The sequence below is a fragment of the Argentina silus genome (genome assembly GCF_951799395.1).
Source record: "Argentina silus genome assembly, chromosome: 4".
Lineage (NCBI taxonomy): Eukaryota > Metazoa > Chordata > Actinopteri > Argentiniformes > Argentinidae > Argentina > Argentina silus.
Window position 1 is genome coordinate 673599 of NC_139658.1, and position 18642 is coordinate 692240.

The 18642-nt window shown below is 39.3% G+C and overlaps 1 protein-coding gene across 1 annotated transcript in view; it reads left to right on the forward strand.

Moving 5' to 3' along the window:
- Positions 1–13231: 13231 nt before the first annotated feature.
- pdzrn3b (PDZ domain containing RING finger 3b) overlaps positions 13232–18642 on the forward strand; it is a gene marked incomplete at its 5' end in the record, with an annotated part of 80125 nt that continues 74714 nt past the window's right edge. Inside the window, 2 exons of the mRNA XM_083668986.1 lie at positions 13232–14027; positions 17964–18050. Coding sequence (XP_083525112.1) covers positions 13314–14027; positions 17964–18050 — 801 coding nt within the window. The remainder of the gene's footprint in view (positions 14028–17963; positions 18051–18642) is intronic.

Sequence of the window (18642 nt, forward strand, 5' to 3'; positions counted from 1 at the left end):
CAAATGGTCGGGTCAGAGGTTTAGTCCTCTCACCAGCCTGGTTAGCTTGAAAAGCCTTGGGCAGGTCTGGCAGACACTCAAGTGGCTCTTTAAGAACAGTCTCCTTTTCCTGATAGAATCCTCTCATGCACAAAAAGGGATATGTGGATAATGTGGAAACACACTCTTCATGAATCATTTTCTTTATATATGTCCCCTTTCTTGAAAGCACCATACATAGTATAAATCATATACACTGTAAGATACCTAGGTGCTGGGACATACCTAAGACTGGGACTTCCTCCATCTTGCCCTCTTGAACTTTTAGGAGGATGCATATTGTAGCATGACAATAATTGACTTCACAATCATCTCATCTCTTCTTAAAATCTAGAAAACATGAAGCCTTTTTTTCGGAAATCATCTGACATGAAATGTGGTTGATACATCACATCTTTCTTCCAAAGCTCTAATGGTGTGTGTGTCTGTTTTGTCTAGTTGATTGTCCATCGCTAAGCAACAGTGGTCGTGTTCAGTTGGTGCTGGGATGGTTCCAGAAGGTTAATGATGAGGCTTTCACCGCTGGGACTCCCAATCTTTATTGCATGTCCTCAGTGGGTAATGCTGAAGTGTATTTAGCATGCAGAAGCAGATTAAGGCAGGGGAAAAAATTCAAACACTAATTTACCATCCATATTGAAAAACATTTTGCTGACGTTTTGCTTTTTTTCCTCGTCTCTGTCTTAGAAATTGATACGTGACTGAAACATTGTGCTTCAAATATAATGTAATGTATGTGACATTGCAGTAACTACTTTATTTCAGTGCATGTAGATCCCCTATGTTGCGCCTATAGTAGTGCACTTATGGATATATTGGTTTGTGTACGATTGACATTTTTTACACTTAACAACATCCTAAAATGCAGCTCCAACTTCGACTGTAATTCTTTTTATGTAGTTGTGTTGATAAAGAGAGCAACATTGAGTTGGCTATGGTTGGTTATGGTTTCTTCCTCAGCGATGTCAGGCAATTGGGGAGGGGTGATGGGAAACATCTTCTGAGGAAGTTAATGTACTGTTTTGTTACAGTGAATTCCATTGCATTCTAATGATGTCTTACACTTTAAACAGTCATTTGTTTAATTTTCTTCAAGAGCCTTTCCCCATTCACAACACTTTCAACATACTGTATGCCAACATATCATTAAAACAAGCTCATTTCTCTCCAGATACACTTTTGAAAGAACACTAATGACCTAGTTCTAGTGGGCTAAATCCTTTCAGTTGTACAGTACACAGCAAGTATTTCAACACTTTTCCGTTAACACACACTGTGTATTATATGAGTGTGCTCTGCAGATACAGTAGGTATATTATCCTACATGAAGTGGAATGTGGAACAAGTTTAAGTCAAGCTCAAATTAATAAATATCATTACATAAGGAGCTTGCTAAAAGAAGCTGACTTTGAATATTGCCATGAGTAATGTGAGTGTCCTGGATTTAATTGCTCCATGAGTGGGCCCACAAGCCTAAACCCATAATTGGAAAATGATAATCAAGGGTTCTGGCATTGATAACTTTGGACGATTGTATCATATAATCCTGCCTAAATGTGTGCTTACCAAATATGCAATCCATCAAAATAAAGATGGTTCTTATTTTTTTTATAATGTCTATATATATATATATATATATATATATATATATATATATATATATATATATATATATATATATATATATATATATATATATGTCTATCTATCTATCTATCTATCTATCTATCTATCTATCTATCTATCTATCTATCTATCTATATATATATATATATATATATGGTAGACTTGGTCAGCTACTGTATCTATATCTCCAAAGAATATTGTAATAATTCACTTTTTTTTTGTAATAAAGGAGTAGATTACTTGGATGTTCACTTCTCTAAAGGAGCTACACATAACATTTTGACTAGACTACAGCATATCTACAGCATATGCAGGTCTTAAAAAATCTGCAGGGATTGTGGCGCGATAATGTTTAAAAGTAACAGCTCCCCACCAATGTTTCTATGGCGACTTAGTGCGTTGATTTCTTTTCACTGTGTTGTCAAAACGTAGGCAAATCAAAGCAAATATGTATTATTACCTGTTCACTTGACATCTCAGGATCTTATCTATATGGTCTGGATTGCCAATTTCTCAATAGAAGCTAGCTAGTAATAGAATGCTTGTAAATAAACTGCTTGTAATTGCAATTCCGACTCATGGCCACAGGGGACCCAGATTTCACTTGTAGCTCCTTTAACCCAAATGTGCGTTGTATGGATGAATTGGTATTTGCCCACAGAATATCTGGGACAATGTACTTGTAGACTGTGCTTCTGAAATTAACTATACAATTTGCAGACAGTACACACTGGATCCTGTTACACATAAGGTAATAAGATAAATATCCCCTCTCATCCTCCGATTCAGCATTGAGAGTTGAATTCTCTTGCAGCTTGGCAATAACCTTTTCACCTTATGTGCTAGCAATGAATCCTGTCTTTGCTGTTGCGTTCATAGTCAGCAGCTTAGCTTAGTTTAGCTTAGCGTTCCAAACATGATCTTTGTCCTGCATTGTTTTCTCCCTGTTCTAATTAGACCGTGGCATTTAACTCATTGGTCCTACATCAGCAGTGCAGATAGACATGCATAAAACCATGTCTTTTTACAACAACCAATTACTACCACATTTGACCTCCTCCCTTAGATTCAGATTAACACAGATGCAGTTTACCATGCCTCCACTCTCACTGCAGTGTGAAAGTAATATCACATCTAAAGACTTGATAAGTGGAAATAAAAAGACCTTTAATCTCTTAATTAGCCTTGCTTAATCATTTGCATCCGCTCACAATTCAACATCTGAAGTCTGAACAGTTTGAATCCACCACAGACGTCATGGTTCAGTGAGCATGCCATATGGTTGTGTGCTGTTACATTAAAGCACTATGGTTAAGAGTTTGAGCAGCTTTGTAAGAGTGGGAGTACGAAACTGCACTACTTTGTAAAACCTCGTGTTCTTCTGGTTTCGGACAATTTTGCAGATAAAATATGTTGAAATATGTTCCTTATAACAAAGCCCTCTGTGTGCCATTTGAGTCTGTTCTGAAGGCTGAATGTGCTGAAGGCACAAGGCACTGTTGTATGTAGCATAAGGCATGACAACAGAGACATGGATGGTCTTAGAAGACAAGCCCAACCTACCAACTCCATCCCCAGTGCCACTCTGATTAGGGTTTATGGAAGACAGGCCATGTGATAGACGAGACTCCAGGGCAGATGGAGAGTTTACACCAGTTACCAGACACGACACTGTGTTTGAAGCAGGACGTGAAGTCAGAAAGTGCTGTGTTAATGAATAGAGCAGTACCAGATGCATAGAAAGGCTCGTCCTAACATGTTCATAGACTGATTCATTATGAATAATAGCTATTCTCTTTTTTGACACAAAGCCATCATAGTTTACCCCAAGTGCTTTTAGGCATGTGTATGTTTGTGATTGATTCACAGCCATATTTAGGTTATGCCATTACAACAAGCAGCCATGGGAGAGGCTTGAAGTGGTTAGAGGTCACATCGTACCATGAAAAGCTCATGGCAAATATTCTTGCTTCGGTCTACCATTTCTGTGTCAAACATGTAGGTGAAACACTGAAACACTATAAAGTAATCTTTGAGGTTTACGCAATGCATTTACATAACTGCACACAATTATACACAATTCTTTCCACAATTATAATTGAAATCCAGTTTGAAACTGACCTGATTAACATCAGAGCCCATCATGTTGAAGTTTGTCTAAAATGTTTGCATCGCCATCCTCATCGCCATCCTCGTCATCATTATCTTCATTGTACAAAACCAGTAGTTAAAATGTTTTGCAAGGAAAGGAGAGCCTTTTCAGTGCTAGAGACAGTGAGTGAGCCCTCCTCAGCTGTGAAATTTGGTTTGTTTTTACACTGGGTGTACAAGCAGAGCCACTATCTCCACTCCCATCTGGTCCAGCCAACGAGAGCCAGAGCTTTGGCAGGAGAACACTCACTGTCAGGGATGGAGGGCAGGTATTTGCCTCCGAGGCGTCAAGCTACTGAAGAGGATGCTGCCTTGGATGATGGGATTCTGTAAGCACTCCCAAAACCTCAGGTCTATTGTGGAAAGAATGGACAACCAAACAAATCCAACTCAGAAGCAAAGCTCATAATTAAACAGTGGCATCGAAACTGATTATACCGTGGTTATATAATATGAATATCTGTTATCTGAAAGGAATACTGTTGTATATTTAAGAGATGATGAAACAATGTAAATAACATTAGACTACATTGTGTTCAACAAAAAAACACATTTAGGAAATTATTTGATTACACAACTGCCAGATTTTATAGATAAAAAGTGCATTTTCAATTGAGTCTTTAAATACATCATGTTGGCTATAGTTTACTTTTAGTGTAGCCTAGAGTGGCACTCCCCACAAGGGATAGCAATAACTATGACCTCAGTCTGTTATTTTGGTAATGGGTAATTAGGAGGGGCTTGTTTCCGATTAGCTCCTAATATTACTTACACAGACCATTGCCTTGTTTCCGTGTATATTGAATTATCCTGCAATGAACTTCTCTCAATGGTGCACTGCTGGACATTTTACCTGGTACTTCTGCCTATATCTGCAAAGATTCAATCTGGCTGTTTGTTGTTGTTGCTGGTCAAACATGCATGCCATGAGTATGGTTCATTCCTTCTAAGAATCTGTGTTTATTCGCATACCCAGCCAGCTGTTGCAATTAAAACAACAAGGTTAAAACAAAACGGTTAAAGAATTAATTTCCGGAGAAAAAAAATCCTCTAGAATTCCTGGTGCATTATATTAAATTTTCCAAAATGGCCTATAAAATGTAGGTCACTAACCAATGGAAAAGTCTAAAGAGAGCCAAACTATTGGTTGAATCTCTATGAACTAAGCATAGGGACATTTGTCTGTGTTGTTGTATTCCCTGTCTTCCTCTTTTTGGTCACTTGTATATATTCAGGTTTTGTGTTTGATAAAAATCATGGGAAAAAAAGGTCCTGTTCAGCTCTCCATGCTTTGGTATTCCGGCATTTGTTCTCAGAAATCTAGCCACTTCACACCTGCTCAAAGACTCTATGCCTGGCAGGATTGAGGAGTGCTTCACACAGCATGTCTTTGCATTTTATATAAAGAGATCAGGGGATCTCTGCACTGTTAAAGCACTATCCCTTTACAGAGTGTATAAACCTTGTAAATGCACATGCAGTACTCCACCATCTTTATCACTGTTTCTGGGCAAACCAACTTCTGTCCTTCCACCATGTTTACAGGCAGGCTGGTGAGCAACACCTACTCAGTGCTCGAGCTGTGCCTTTTTGTGATAGCCCGTCATCACTGCAGTCACAGCATGTTGGCTTACTGTCACTATTCTCATTATCACCAACCTTTCAGCATGGTGGTGTGTGTCTGCAGATCCAGCCCTGCTGTCAACCCATCTCAGGTGTCAGACATTATCAAAGAATGACTCCCCCAATATCACTGACCTTGCTACATGTTTTTCACATACTTCACCCTGCCCCACTCATCCTATACGTAGTTCAGTATGCAAAAGGACAAAGGTCGACAATGGCAAGGTAGTATGGGTGTTACACGCAACATTCACCTTCCAATGATGAACCTACAATTTCAATAATGTTTATTTCAAAACGATCACACTGATGAATAGGGTAATGCAATGATTTGTTTGTTAGGGTGACAAAGTGCATGTGATAAAAACAAGGACATGTTTTTAAGCGGCCTGGAACTACAGTACATATCTCTATGAATGGATAAAAGTATCTGGTAAATGTCAATTATTATTAATTATATTATATTAATTATACTATATTCTTGATATAGGCTATGTATCATGTTAAAAAAATGTATTTAAAAAAATAAACAATACTCACAGCCGTTCTACAACATCAGTTGGGTTAGTTTTTGACTGTTACACAACTGTGACACAATATAAAATGTCCATGGGGTAGTGTCTCATTTATTTACCCTGTGCACTAAGCTTCCAGAAAATGTGAAGTGACACTCAAGCTTCAGCATGAAACTTTTGATTATTTTCCTCCATCCTGTTTTGAACAGTCTCAGGTGTCCCCCTGCAAAAGGAATCATCTGTTTCTAATATTACACACTTGTCCCTTGGAAACCTCTGTAACTAATGCATTACGCAAGTCCATTTGCCAAAATGCTGAGAGCTTTACACAAGACCTACGCCAGATCACATTCTGCAGATAGTACTTATTTTTTAAGTAGATTTATCCTCTCTATCACTACCATATAAACAATCTTGGCGTTTCGCTTAATTGATGCCATTTGTTTTTATGTCTTAGAATACAGTACAGTATCATGTATCACAATCGAACCACTAGGAAAACACACATATTTTATTAAACTTTTTTCACTCTTTGCACAATGATATGAAGAATCTTGAATCAGAATTTGTCAAAAACATATTTGGATTGTATTTATTAATATTGCACTCTGAGACTAGAATGTTCATACATAACATTACATTCAGTATATTTTCAACTTCCAAGAGGCCTGTAGAGATTTAATTAGCCACTCTGTATGTGGCTGCAGATTTAGGTCAGATTTAGTTCTCAGACTTTGATTCAGTTCATATAAAATGGGGATTACTCTTCTTGTGTAGTTTTGCTGTGGGGTGATTTCGCTCCCAGGTTCTTCTGACCCATATCCTGTCCCTCCACCTTCATTGAAGAGCATACACTCCATCTGAGGTGTGTTACAGGAGCGCCATCTCTACTGAGGACAAAAACGTGAAAACAGTGGACAAGATTTAAAATATCTATCCATTGGCGATAGGCGATAGTATTGAGGCTACAGTATACATTTTGCACAGTACTGATTACATTTTGTGAGTTTTAATGCAGTAACACATCAATGCAAGCAAGACTTTCATGCTTTGACAAATACATTTCATCAACTCATTTGCTGTCGACACCTGTGATGTGAGAACAGAACGATTCACATTCCCACATGTTTATGCCTTTGAGAGTATTGTGACGGTTGAGCTGCTGTCCACTGTCATAACACACAGAACAGGGCTGGCTGGTTGTTTGGTTCACACTATCTGTCATCAGCATCCTCTGGGAGACGAGTGTGGCCTTGTCTGTTCCTAGTTATGACCCCACCCTCCACAGTTCCCCTCCACAGAGGAGCAGGCTCACACAGTCCCATTCTCTGAAGAAACAACCTTTAGCCAACATTACTTAACAGGGTACCCTAAGAACATAGGATTACATCCATAGACTGTCCTGTCCTTCAACTATTAACATTCTCAGAAAAAAGGTTGAACTATGCATGCAATTTTGACACAGCTTGCCCTTGTTCCTACAGCTTTTTAGGCCAACAGCAGTATATGTGATATACATATGGCAACCCATGCATTCAATGTTACCAGCAGGTATTTCATATGTAAGTACACCATGTTACAATGCAAAATGAAAAGACATCCCAAAAAGCAAAAACTCTTCGCAGTATCCCACATTGCCCTCATGTCCTTGTCATACTGTACTGTATCTAAAGAAGGGTGGTGATGATTACTAGATGGCCCGGCTCCAAAGCCTCACAAAACATTCTCATCACACATGCTGAAACGTAGATCACTCTGTAGCTTTACAACCGTAGCATAGAGGGAGATGGTTCAATGATTAAACCCTATAACATTTTATTGGTATATCTCGCCCTATGTGAGATGATTTATTACTCTGCTGTCAAATAAAAAGCTTTTTTTTTTCCACACTTGATGAGCATTAGTTTTTCTGGATGACCAATTGAAAATGACACATCGAAATCAGAATATTTTTGCCCCAAGAAATGTGATGAATGAATCATGGTCTTACATCATGATACCACTGAACAAACATGCCCTGTAGCTTAGCTTACACTAGTAGTTTCCAAATGCCATAGGAAGATAACATATCAGTTAATTGGTTGTTAAGGTAAAAGGAATTCTTAACTGCAAACTTTGCACAGGCATCATAATGATTGCATATCTTTACTACTGTACTGTATGTGCCATGTGTGTTGTTGGCATAAACATCAGTATATTACAAAACAGAATTTAGTTTGTTTTATACATAAGAAATTGAGCTATGGTGATCCATTATGAATCAAAATAATGATTGAGAAAAGAGAAAGGTAATAACAATTTCAAAACAGGTACATTAAACCTCATGTCCTTTGAGCTAATGAACCACACTCCAATGTGTCCTGCTTTTGCCTTGGAATGGGGCTCAATCAGAATGTTGGCATGTTTTTCTTTGTCCATTATCTCAATGGATATAGAAGTGTGGGATATAGTGTGACTCTGGGCTCTGAACTGAGGTGGGACAACTCTAACAGTCTGTCTGGCCCTCACTCACAGTCTGGAGTTGGAGAGTTGAGATTAAGTCTTATCTCCACTGGGACTTTGTCTGTCTCTGTGCTGGACCCAACATATAGTTGTCTGAGCCCCCTGTTGCCACCTCATCTTAGTTCATGGAAAACATTCTTAGATGTCATCTGCAGAGCATTCCAAACCAGAGTATATATCCATGTAGAGTATGCTACAGAATTAATGACCAAAAACAATGTTTTAAGTAAGTTATGGCTTGTCAATAGCCGCAAAAGACCGGAAATTCAAAATGACCACCACCACCCATAACTTCACCTATATGCTCTAACAAGGTTTTCCAGCACACAGCTTTGCTGTATGTTGTTTTGCTGTATGTTGATTTCTATCCAAGTAAAATATTTATTTTGGGCAAAGTTATAGTCATTTGAAATGCTAATGTTGTGCTAATGTTGCATGTACACAACACTGGGCATTAAGTACTGTAATCACACATTCATGCTTTGTATAGGTTATCATGTAAAACAATAATAATAAAAATTTGTCAGCTCATAAAACTCAATGAAAAAGTACATTCAGAGTCTGGGGATCTCTTTATTACACATACACTCATGAACACTTTATTAGGAACACCTGTATACCGTCTTATGGTAGAGGTGGTGTAATGGTGGGGGGAATGTTTTCTTGGCACAATTTGGGCCTGTTAATACCAATCAATCATCGCTTGAATGCCACAGCCTATTTGAGTATTGTTGCTGACCATGTGCATCCCTTCATGGCCACAATTTACCCACCTTCTAATGGCTACTTCTAGCATGATAATGCACCATGTCACAAAACAAAAGTCGTTTCAAACTGGTTTCATGAACATGACAATGAGTTCAGTTTTCTTCTGTGGCCTTCCCAGTCACCGGATCTGAATCCAATAGAACACCTTTGGGATGTGGTAGAACGGGAGATTCACACCTTGAAAGCGCACCTGAAAAACCTGCAGGAATTGCGTGATGCAATCATGTCATCATGGACCAGAATCTCAAAGGAATATTTCCAACATCTTGTGGAATCAATGCCAGGAAGAATTGAGGCTGTTTTGAGAGCAAAGGGAGGCCCTACCAAGTATTAGTATAGTGTTCCTAATAAAGTGTTCGGTGAGTGTATATGAGAGTGTTAACTGCCTATATTTGTAAAAAAAAAAAAAAAAAAAAAAAACATTAAAAGAGACAGAGACATGCATATACAGTAGGCAGCCACGAAGCCACGGTGGTAAACTCCAAACATGACACTCCATGCTTGAAGTTTACCACCGTGGCTTCGGGTAATGACGGATATAAAGTACATTTTATATGGAGATTAGGCAGCCTTATGGATATTTCTTGGGGCTAGAGAAAAATCCCAAATGATGGAGAGTATGTGGATGTTCTCAAAACTGCGATAAGTGATGCCGAAGCATGCTTGAATTAATAAAGCTTCGGTAAGCCAATACCACAACACTATGGGACAATTTGCAATGCAGCACATACCGCAGGCGCATAGATTTATAATTTGATATGTATTAAAACATGTTAAATATAAATATTATTGCTTAAGGTCAATACTGTAGCCTACCCTAAAATTGTTCACAGGTTGGCTCCATGATCCGCATAACGGTAACAGTGCACAGACCTATCCAGTTCTGATCACGTCATCCATCTATTCACGTCTTCAAACTACTATGGCAGGCTAGCACATTCAACAGCTGTCAGCCAGCAGTGTTGTTTGTTGCAGCATCTTGCAGCACCTTAGAACGTTCACGTTAGACTAGCATTCATCAAAACAGTTAGCATTTTGGTCTTCACCATACATAAATGGGCACGTGAATGCGAGATTTTATCAATTTAATAAAGACTGTATGACCTACGAAATTAAAGGAGCAGGTTGTAAGTTTGATGGAAACCTGCCACCTCTGGCCACCGTGGGGAAATTCATTTAGAAGTTCCAAACAACAACATCCTCCCTAATAATATAAGCCCCGAAATGGACTTGCAGTCGAACATTAGCTATTGTGTTTCTGCATGTGCGCACCATTCAAAGAGGCAGCCACCAGAGACAGAAAGGCGAAAATCGGTGAGTCCACTCCCCTAGAACACCCCTGGCAGTAACAACATGTTTGTATGCAAACTGAGTGTTGCGTAGGACACTCCATTTTCGAGCGTTCGTAAAATAAATATTTATTCAAGGAATCTCATTCCCTGATCGCTACCAATTAAACATAGTCATTACAATCATGACGACGATTTTAGATAGCTTGAATGTTACATACTGGACCTTTATCTCGGCCTCAATAAATCGATTTTGTAGAAATTGCTGTAGGTCTGACTAAGAAAACTTCTGAATTGTAATCGAGATTTTTTTAGGGCCTACCTGGTAAATGGCTGAACTAATTGTTTAAATATTCAAGGCATGTGTAGACATTGACACGTTGAGGAGACATACGAAATTGCTTCGCAATTGGTAGCTGGTTTCAGAATAATGAGAATAATTAATCATTAATTTAGAATAATTACCAGGCAGTATCTCAATTCTCAAAATGGCTGATCGTCTTAACTGTTGGGTATGTCTGTATCTACATACATATTGATGTTTGTTTTCGTATTTTTATGAATTTAAGAAACAAACATTTATTTTAGTATGACACTGAGAGGCGGACTGAACAGATAAAGCATAAACCGCTAGAGGCAGACTGTTATTATGTGGTTTGAAATAATAAATACTTACTGAGAGGAAACTCAAAATTCATAATTAAAACACACAACTGTGGATCATTCATGAATTGTAGTGTTTGTCTACATATCTCTCTTGTCTACTCATGTCTCTCTCTATACAATTTATGATATTTGTGATTTTATGACAGTGGATCAGTGGATGGATAGAAGAGAACATAATAACAATGTAGCTAACTAATGCCCTTTAAGAGAGGCATTACCTAATTTTATGATTGACTGTAAGTGCTTTCTCTTTCAGTCAGTCTCACCATTTCAGTCATTGATGAGCCTTTGGTTTCAGTCTTTGATAGTACACATATGGAATGAATTTATAAAGCACAACATTGGATTGCCCAGAGAGCAGACAGCCAATAGAAATGTGTTTCCCATCAGCAACATTACAGGGTCTGAACAAAGATAGACTCTGCTCACAACAGGTAGTTAAGCTGCCAGTGTGCTGGCCATTATTGTCCCTTCACTAAGCACAACTGGCATGCCCTGTGAGTCGCCCTTCCATCATTTTCGATTCAAATGCTTTTATGACTGTAATACTTCCTGCTGAGATGGAAAATGCGCTTAAACAAGTGTTTAAAAAGAGGTGCATTTTTCAAATGCAATTTTCTACTCTGTAGTCTTTGCAGAGAACAGAATGAACACACACACACACACACACACACAGACACACACACACACACACACACACACACACACTATGGAATCCCATAGTAATTGTCAACATGAGTGTAAGAGCTTTAAAGGCACTATATAAAGGAATTTGCCGTCATTTAACTGCAAGGGGGAATTGCAATGACAATTGTCTCCTGTTCTCTGCCTCCCCTCACTCAATGTATACTCCTTCTAAATGAATCAATGAATCTGTCGATAATTGTCTAGTTTTTATCCAGCAAATGATTTATATCTTTATTTTACACAACGCCTATATTAGCTGATTGACAAAATCGGTAGCCTATGCCAATTTTATTATTTTGTATTTATCCTTTATTTAACCAGAGAAGTCACATTGAGATGTTCACCTCTTTTTCAAGTGAGCCCTGGAGTTAAGTTAATAGGCCTATTGTATTGGTTGTGTAGAAATCACTGGTATTCGGTATTGGATCCGCCAATCATGCGGGCAGAAGATTGGCCCCAAAAACGAGATTGGTTGGTTATTTAATAATATTTCAGTTATAGCATGGCTATTTTACGATATTTTCAAGCGGGAAAAGCTACATATTGCCCCTTTAATGCTGTGCACATACCAACCAGAATACTTCTGAACATGTTTTCTTGCCTATTCCCTCCTCTAGGATTTTGAGTTGTGCTTCAGGGGGAAATAGAAATGTCACTTACTATACGATCTTTGTCACATTTGCTCTGTACTTCTCAGCCATCAAAAATGGGGGTGTTATGACTCTAAAGTCCCAGTGCCATGTCATGAAGTCGATCGTGATCACTGCACTATGTTGTTTATATCTCACATACTATGATGTGTCAGACATAGCAAGCCAGGTAACATAGTAGCTTTCTATGTAATCAGAGACACTTACATGGTTTGACACACTCACATAGTCCCACAAAACCATGTAGATACTGTACTTGGGTTATAAAATGAATGCTATAAAGAGTGGTATTTTCTGATGTTTCTCATAATTTTTTAAAACTAGAGGGCCAAGTGAATGCAGCTTCAGTCTCGAATAATTAATGTAGATGGATATAAGTACATTTTCACAGGGTTGTTGATTTGCTTCAGTTGTGTGAATCATCTTATAAACAGTTTATGGATGCTTCATTAGGATATGTAGACCTACTCAGATTAATGTGTGACCCAAAGGAAAAAAACACCGCATACGCCTTCCCAAAATTCGTTTCTTCGTTTAAACCACACTATAAACGCGTAAAAGTAGAATGATGCGTGATCATGGCCATTAATGATGCCATTATGCGCGGATCTTATAGTAGTTACGGTAGAGAATTCCTCCCCTTTTTTCCAAGGAAGTCTCGGTCAATTAGTTTAGACAGTAAGGACAGCTTGTATTCAGTCAGTCTGTAGGCTACTCCTCCAATGACAAGCTGAAACACCCACCTCTCCTACTTCGATCTGTGGGAATCCCGGCATAACTTTGGATTTACTTAAAACATGGGATTTGAGTTGGATCGGTTTAAAGGGGCTGTGGACCCAGATTTTAAATGCAACTTGTGTAATAAAGTTCTTGAAGACCCGCTCACTACTCCGTGTGGTCACGTCTTCTGCGCTGACTGTGTGCTGCCTTGGGTTGTCCAGCAAAGCAGCTGCCCCGTCAAATGTCAGAGGATCTCAACGAAAGAGCTGAACCACGTTCTCCCTCTGAAAAACCTGATTTTGAAGCTGGACATAAAGTGTGACAATCATGACAGAGGCTGTGAAAAAGTGGTAAAGCTGCAACATCTGGCAGAGCACACCGAGATGTGCGATTACTCGCCGGCCAAATGCAGGAATAAAGGATGCAACGAGGTGCTGAATCTGAAGGACATGGATGCCCATATGCGCGAGACTTGTGATTACAGACCGGTCGGAATTTGTGAAAATGGATGTGGATTGATGCTCACCCATAGAGAGCAAAAACTAGACAACCATTGCTGTTTGAAAGCTCTGAAAGCACATAATAGTGCACTGCACGGGAAAGTGGTCAGCTTAGACAAAGAGTTCAAGAAGCAATCGTTGAAATCGAGCAAAAGAGAAAAGTCACTTCTTGCTCAACTGTCCGCTGTGCACAACGAACTACAGATGACAGCTTTGAAGTATCAGAAGAAATTCACAGAATACAGCGCAAGGATCGACTCGCTGACCAAGACCCTTGCTCCCCCGTGCAAGGTAAGAAGTTTCAAATCATAAGAGTTGCGGCACTATTGTGATATTTGTATCTAACTGCCGCTCGGTGTGTGTTACTTTGTATGTTGAGCGGATTGAGTTACTGTCATTCTATGTTATTTCTGCCAGCAGCAGGGTTAGTTACTTTGTCGGTCCGTTATTATCAGAGGTTTGTCTGGAAAACTTAAGTGGTCCGATTTCTGCCAGGGGTTCCAGGCTCTTGACCAGACTCTGAGTCTCCTGTGGTCAAACATGTTGCATTAGACTAGTATTTAATGGGCTTTAATGTAATTTCCAACGACGAGGAACTTGGAGGGGCCAAGTACTGGCCAGAAGTTTGTTTCTTCTTCTCCGCCTGCCATGAGATATGTCTGTCAGCTGCACTTAGGGGCCAGCTGGCAGTTAGGGGGGAGGGGCAATTATTTACTGCTGTTCTGTACACATACAGACCCAGTTCACAATTACCACCTCCCAACCTTCTCCTCAGTTGTTTCTGTCTGCAGATGTTGTGTAATAACAACTTGATCAAATGTATGATAATTATATTGATACCTGTAGTTACATTGTAATAACGATTATGATAATTAGAAAGAGGTGATAATAACACACAAATAGTAATAATAGGCTTATATCTAACTGCGATAGATTATTTTTTCTTCACTTCGAACCTTCTGGGTATTAAAATTGTTCTTACTTTAATATGTTTTAAGTAACCAAGCCATACCCAGTTTGACCACATATGGCAGATGTTCTAAAGCGTAGCCTACATTTTAACACATAATTCATAAATGGACAGAGGCCTCTCTCTGTCAGTTAGGGAGTGGTTCAAACACAGCTTACATGTTGGTATTAGAGGAAGAACAGGCATGGTAAGGTAGCATACTAGTCTTCAGGCATTAGCCTGATTTTAGGTGTTTGCTTGTTTGCTCACGACCCAGGAATTGTGCTTGAGTTTTTATTTTTCTCATTAAAGAGTGTCTGGTGTCTCTCATGACCAAATGTTTATATGACGTACATTTTTGTCAACCTTATATCAGAAAGAGAAAACACTTTTAGCACAGTTTCTGGTTTCTTGTTCGACTATGCTATTCTACAGTGAGTGTATGCTCTTTGGGATGGCTGTACTGTACAAACTTAGTTTAAAGGGGATGAAAAAGAAAGTTGATCTCCCCCTGAGCTATAATCCCTGGAAAACATCTCCAAAGGAATTAATTCTCAAATTATCCATGAATGAAAAAAAGAGGAAGCCAGAAAAAAATCATTATGTGGATGATGTGGTTAGTTTAAAGGATTTTTCTTCAGATTCAGTCAAGCAGTATGAACAGGATTGCTTGGCGGGGAACTTCAGTGCACATGTGGCAGTATCAAACGGAAAGACACAAGTGGAATTAGCTGTGGGAGGCGGGCGACTTGTAGACTGCCACTGCACTACAAGTCTCTGAGAGCCAGAGCCTGTGTTTCTGCTTGTGCTGGTCACGTGTTATAAGATCCTCTGCAGTTTATAACTTATTTCAGATTCAGTGTGACATATCTGTTCCCCAAGCCACTGCCAAAACAAAAGCAATATAACGCTGTACAAGTTGTGACAGGTAACCTACTTTGACCGTTGTGTTTTGGGGGCAGAATCTTAGCCTAGACGCTCTCTGTGAGGGCGAGAGTTGGCAGCTCTACTGATGTTCAGAATCAGTATACAGGCTGAGAATAACTGGCCTGGATGTATGGGAATTAGGCCTGTGCCAGTATGAGGATTCTCAAACCGGTATACCTTCTCAGCAAAATACCTGCTACAACGCTAATACCTTTAAAAGGAAAAAGGAAAGTGTAACCTTTGTGCCACCCAGTGTAGTGGCACACATGGCATCGCCAAACGAGTGCACCAACAAGATTCTGTGATTCCGTCTACCAAATTTACAGTGCCTTGCGTAACTAATGTGACAGTGAAGCATTTTTTCTTCTTTTAGCTGTACACTCCAAAAGTTTGAAATCAAACAATTACTATGGGGTTAAAGTAGAGATTCTCAGCTTTTATTTGATGGTATTCATCTACATATTGGTTTCACCATTCCGAAATTACAACACTTTTTATGCATCACCCTTTTCAGGGTACCCAAAAGTGATGGGACAATTGGCTTGACAGGTGTTTCTGGTATGTCAGGTGTGTTCCGTAACATCATTTGTGCAGTCATAAGAGAGCTCTCAATGTCTAGTATTGATTCTAGGCTTTGCGTTTGCCTTTGGAGTCTGTTATTGGTGTCTGTCAACATGAGGACCAAAGAGACAGTCAGACGTCAATGAAAGTCAGGGAAGCCATTATGAGGCTGAATTGAAAAAATCAATCGGAAACATAGTGAAAACATACCAAAATGAACAGTTTGAAACATCATTCAAAAGAAACAGATCAGGAACACTCTCCAGGAGGTAGGGGTGAATGTGTCAGAGACTACCATCAGCAGAATATGTCACCAGCCGAACTACAGAGGCTTCACTTCAAGGTGCAAACCACTACTTATCCTCAAAAAGGATGCTCAGGTTACAGTTTGCTAAAAAGGACCTACAAGCCTGCAGATTGTCTTGTAGACAGATAAGATGAATATTATCATGTACCAGGTAACACTTTGAGTGATTGCAAGTCGAATGTTTCGAGAAAAAAGGATCTGCTGAGGATTTACAGCATACCACCTAATATGTGAAACATGGTGGAGTTGGTTTGGGCATGTATAGCTGGCACTTGATACATGTATAGATGCTGCTTTATCATACAGTAAGGCAATGACCCAAACATACTGCCATAGCAACTAGAGAGTTTTTCAGGGCCAACAATTAGAATTTTATAAATTTAATAAACATCCCCTTTTGCACGGGTGTAATGGCAAAATAACAGTATGTACGGTGTGGTGGGCATTATATAGGTGTAAGCTTGTAAACCGTATGCTACCGGTAATATCTTCCACCGGCCCAACCATAACGGAAATGTGGTCTTTCTACTTGGTCCTATTTCATTGTTCAACAGGAAGGTGACTTAGAATCAGGATAAAACTGGTGATTGTCATCTGTCATCTGTGGGATTGTACTTGTCTAGTTAACATGAAATGCTCACCCTACTGGTTTCAGGAATCAGACAAATTCATCCACACAAGCTCATTTAATAATGGGTCTGACTTCCATAGCCTTTTTTTGTTTTTAAATTATAAGCAAAAAATCATTAATATTGAATTAGTTCATAATCCAAAATGATCCGCAATTGGCCCCCACAGGGGGAACCAGGCATTGGGCCTGGTTGTCGTTAGCTCTCATGGAAACATGGAGATATGCCTCTATGACTCAGTCCAGCAGTGCACATTCCTCCATGGCGGACATGTACTGTGGACCCTTAGCCTATATGGTAGGCAGTACACTGTACATGCCATTAATATCTGCTTTATATTTAGTCCCTGTATGCAATGGCATACTGGAATGGCAGCTGAAATGATGTTCCCAGTACAACCCCCTGTCCCCTTAAAAAACTGATTAAGAGCTGACTGCACTACTTTCTCAGCGTTCCACTTGTCATACCGCCACTGACAGAGAGGTCTACTTGTGTATTAATACAAATAGCAAACGTTTTCTAGAGTGAGAAAGGACTCTCATTTGAACTGGTCACTTGACGAGTCGTCACTGAAACCTGGTTAAGCCACAGAGAATCCTGTCTATTCACACAGTGAAGTAACAGAGAGGTCTACTTGTGTATTAATAATAAACAGGTGATGGCTTGGTCATGGCTATATGCCTTTATGTCTTTCTGTACTGTAAATACAGTTAGCTTGTGCTTCTGTCCCTTTTACCGGCTATTTCTATCATACCCAAAATACTCCTTAATGAAATAAATTAATTTGTAGGTCATTGTTCTTGATTGGTTTTAAGTGAATAATATCTTGCCCTCTGTCTTCAATCTGTTCACAGGGAGGGGAGACCAAAAACATCACAGCAGTCCTCCATCGGGAGGGAGGATCTCTTGGCTTTAACATCGTAGGAGGAAGACCATGTGCGGTAGGTTGGAAGTTCAGATCTTTAAGGTTTTCATCTAGTTGATGGTCAGCCAAGTGTCATTTGGCAAACCAGGAATGGGAGCACATACTTGAACTACGATGAACTGTATTTTGTCTTTTTTTCTTTATTTTCTCGACATAGCTTAGAATGAATTATTCTATCTTCAGTCTATATGGATGGATGGACCGCATCAATCACATTTTTATTGTGTTAGTATATTGGTTGGGTTTAGCGGATTTGGTTTTTCAGATAAAAACTATAATTACTTTATATGAGGGTTAAATCAGGGATTATAACTTTGCCCACAGTTGTTTCCCCTTTAATTGAGGGGATTGTGATGACATGGTAAACATAGAGGGGTGAAATGGTTCTTTTACTCTCTGCTGATAACCCTTCATGGCCTCTGTGTTTGCTGTCTCACTGTCTGAAGAGAAAATCATGAATGATTACAGATAAAGAGCTAGAGAGGCAGTGTTAAGAATCACTGCTCCACTTCGAAAGAGCTCAATCAGAACTGCGTGTTTTATACATGGAGCGTCTCTCTACAGAGTAAGCAGGTCCCATTAAAATGGTGTTCATGATATCTGTTTCA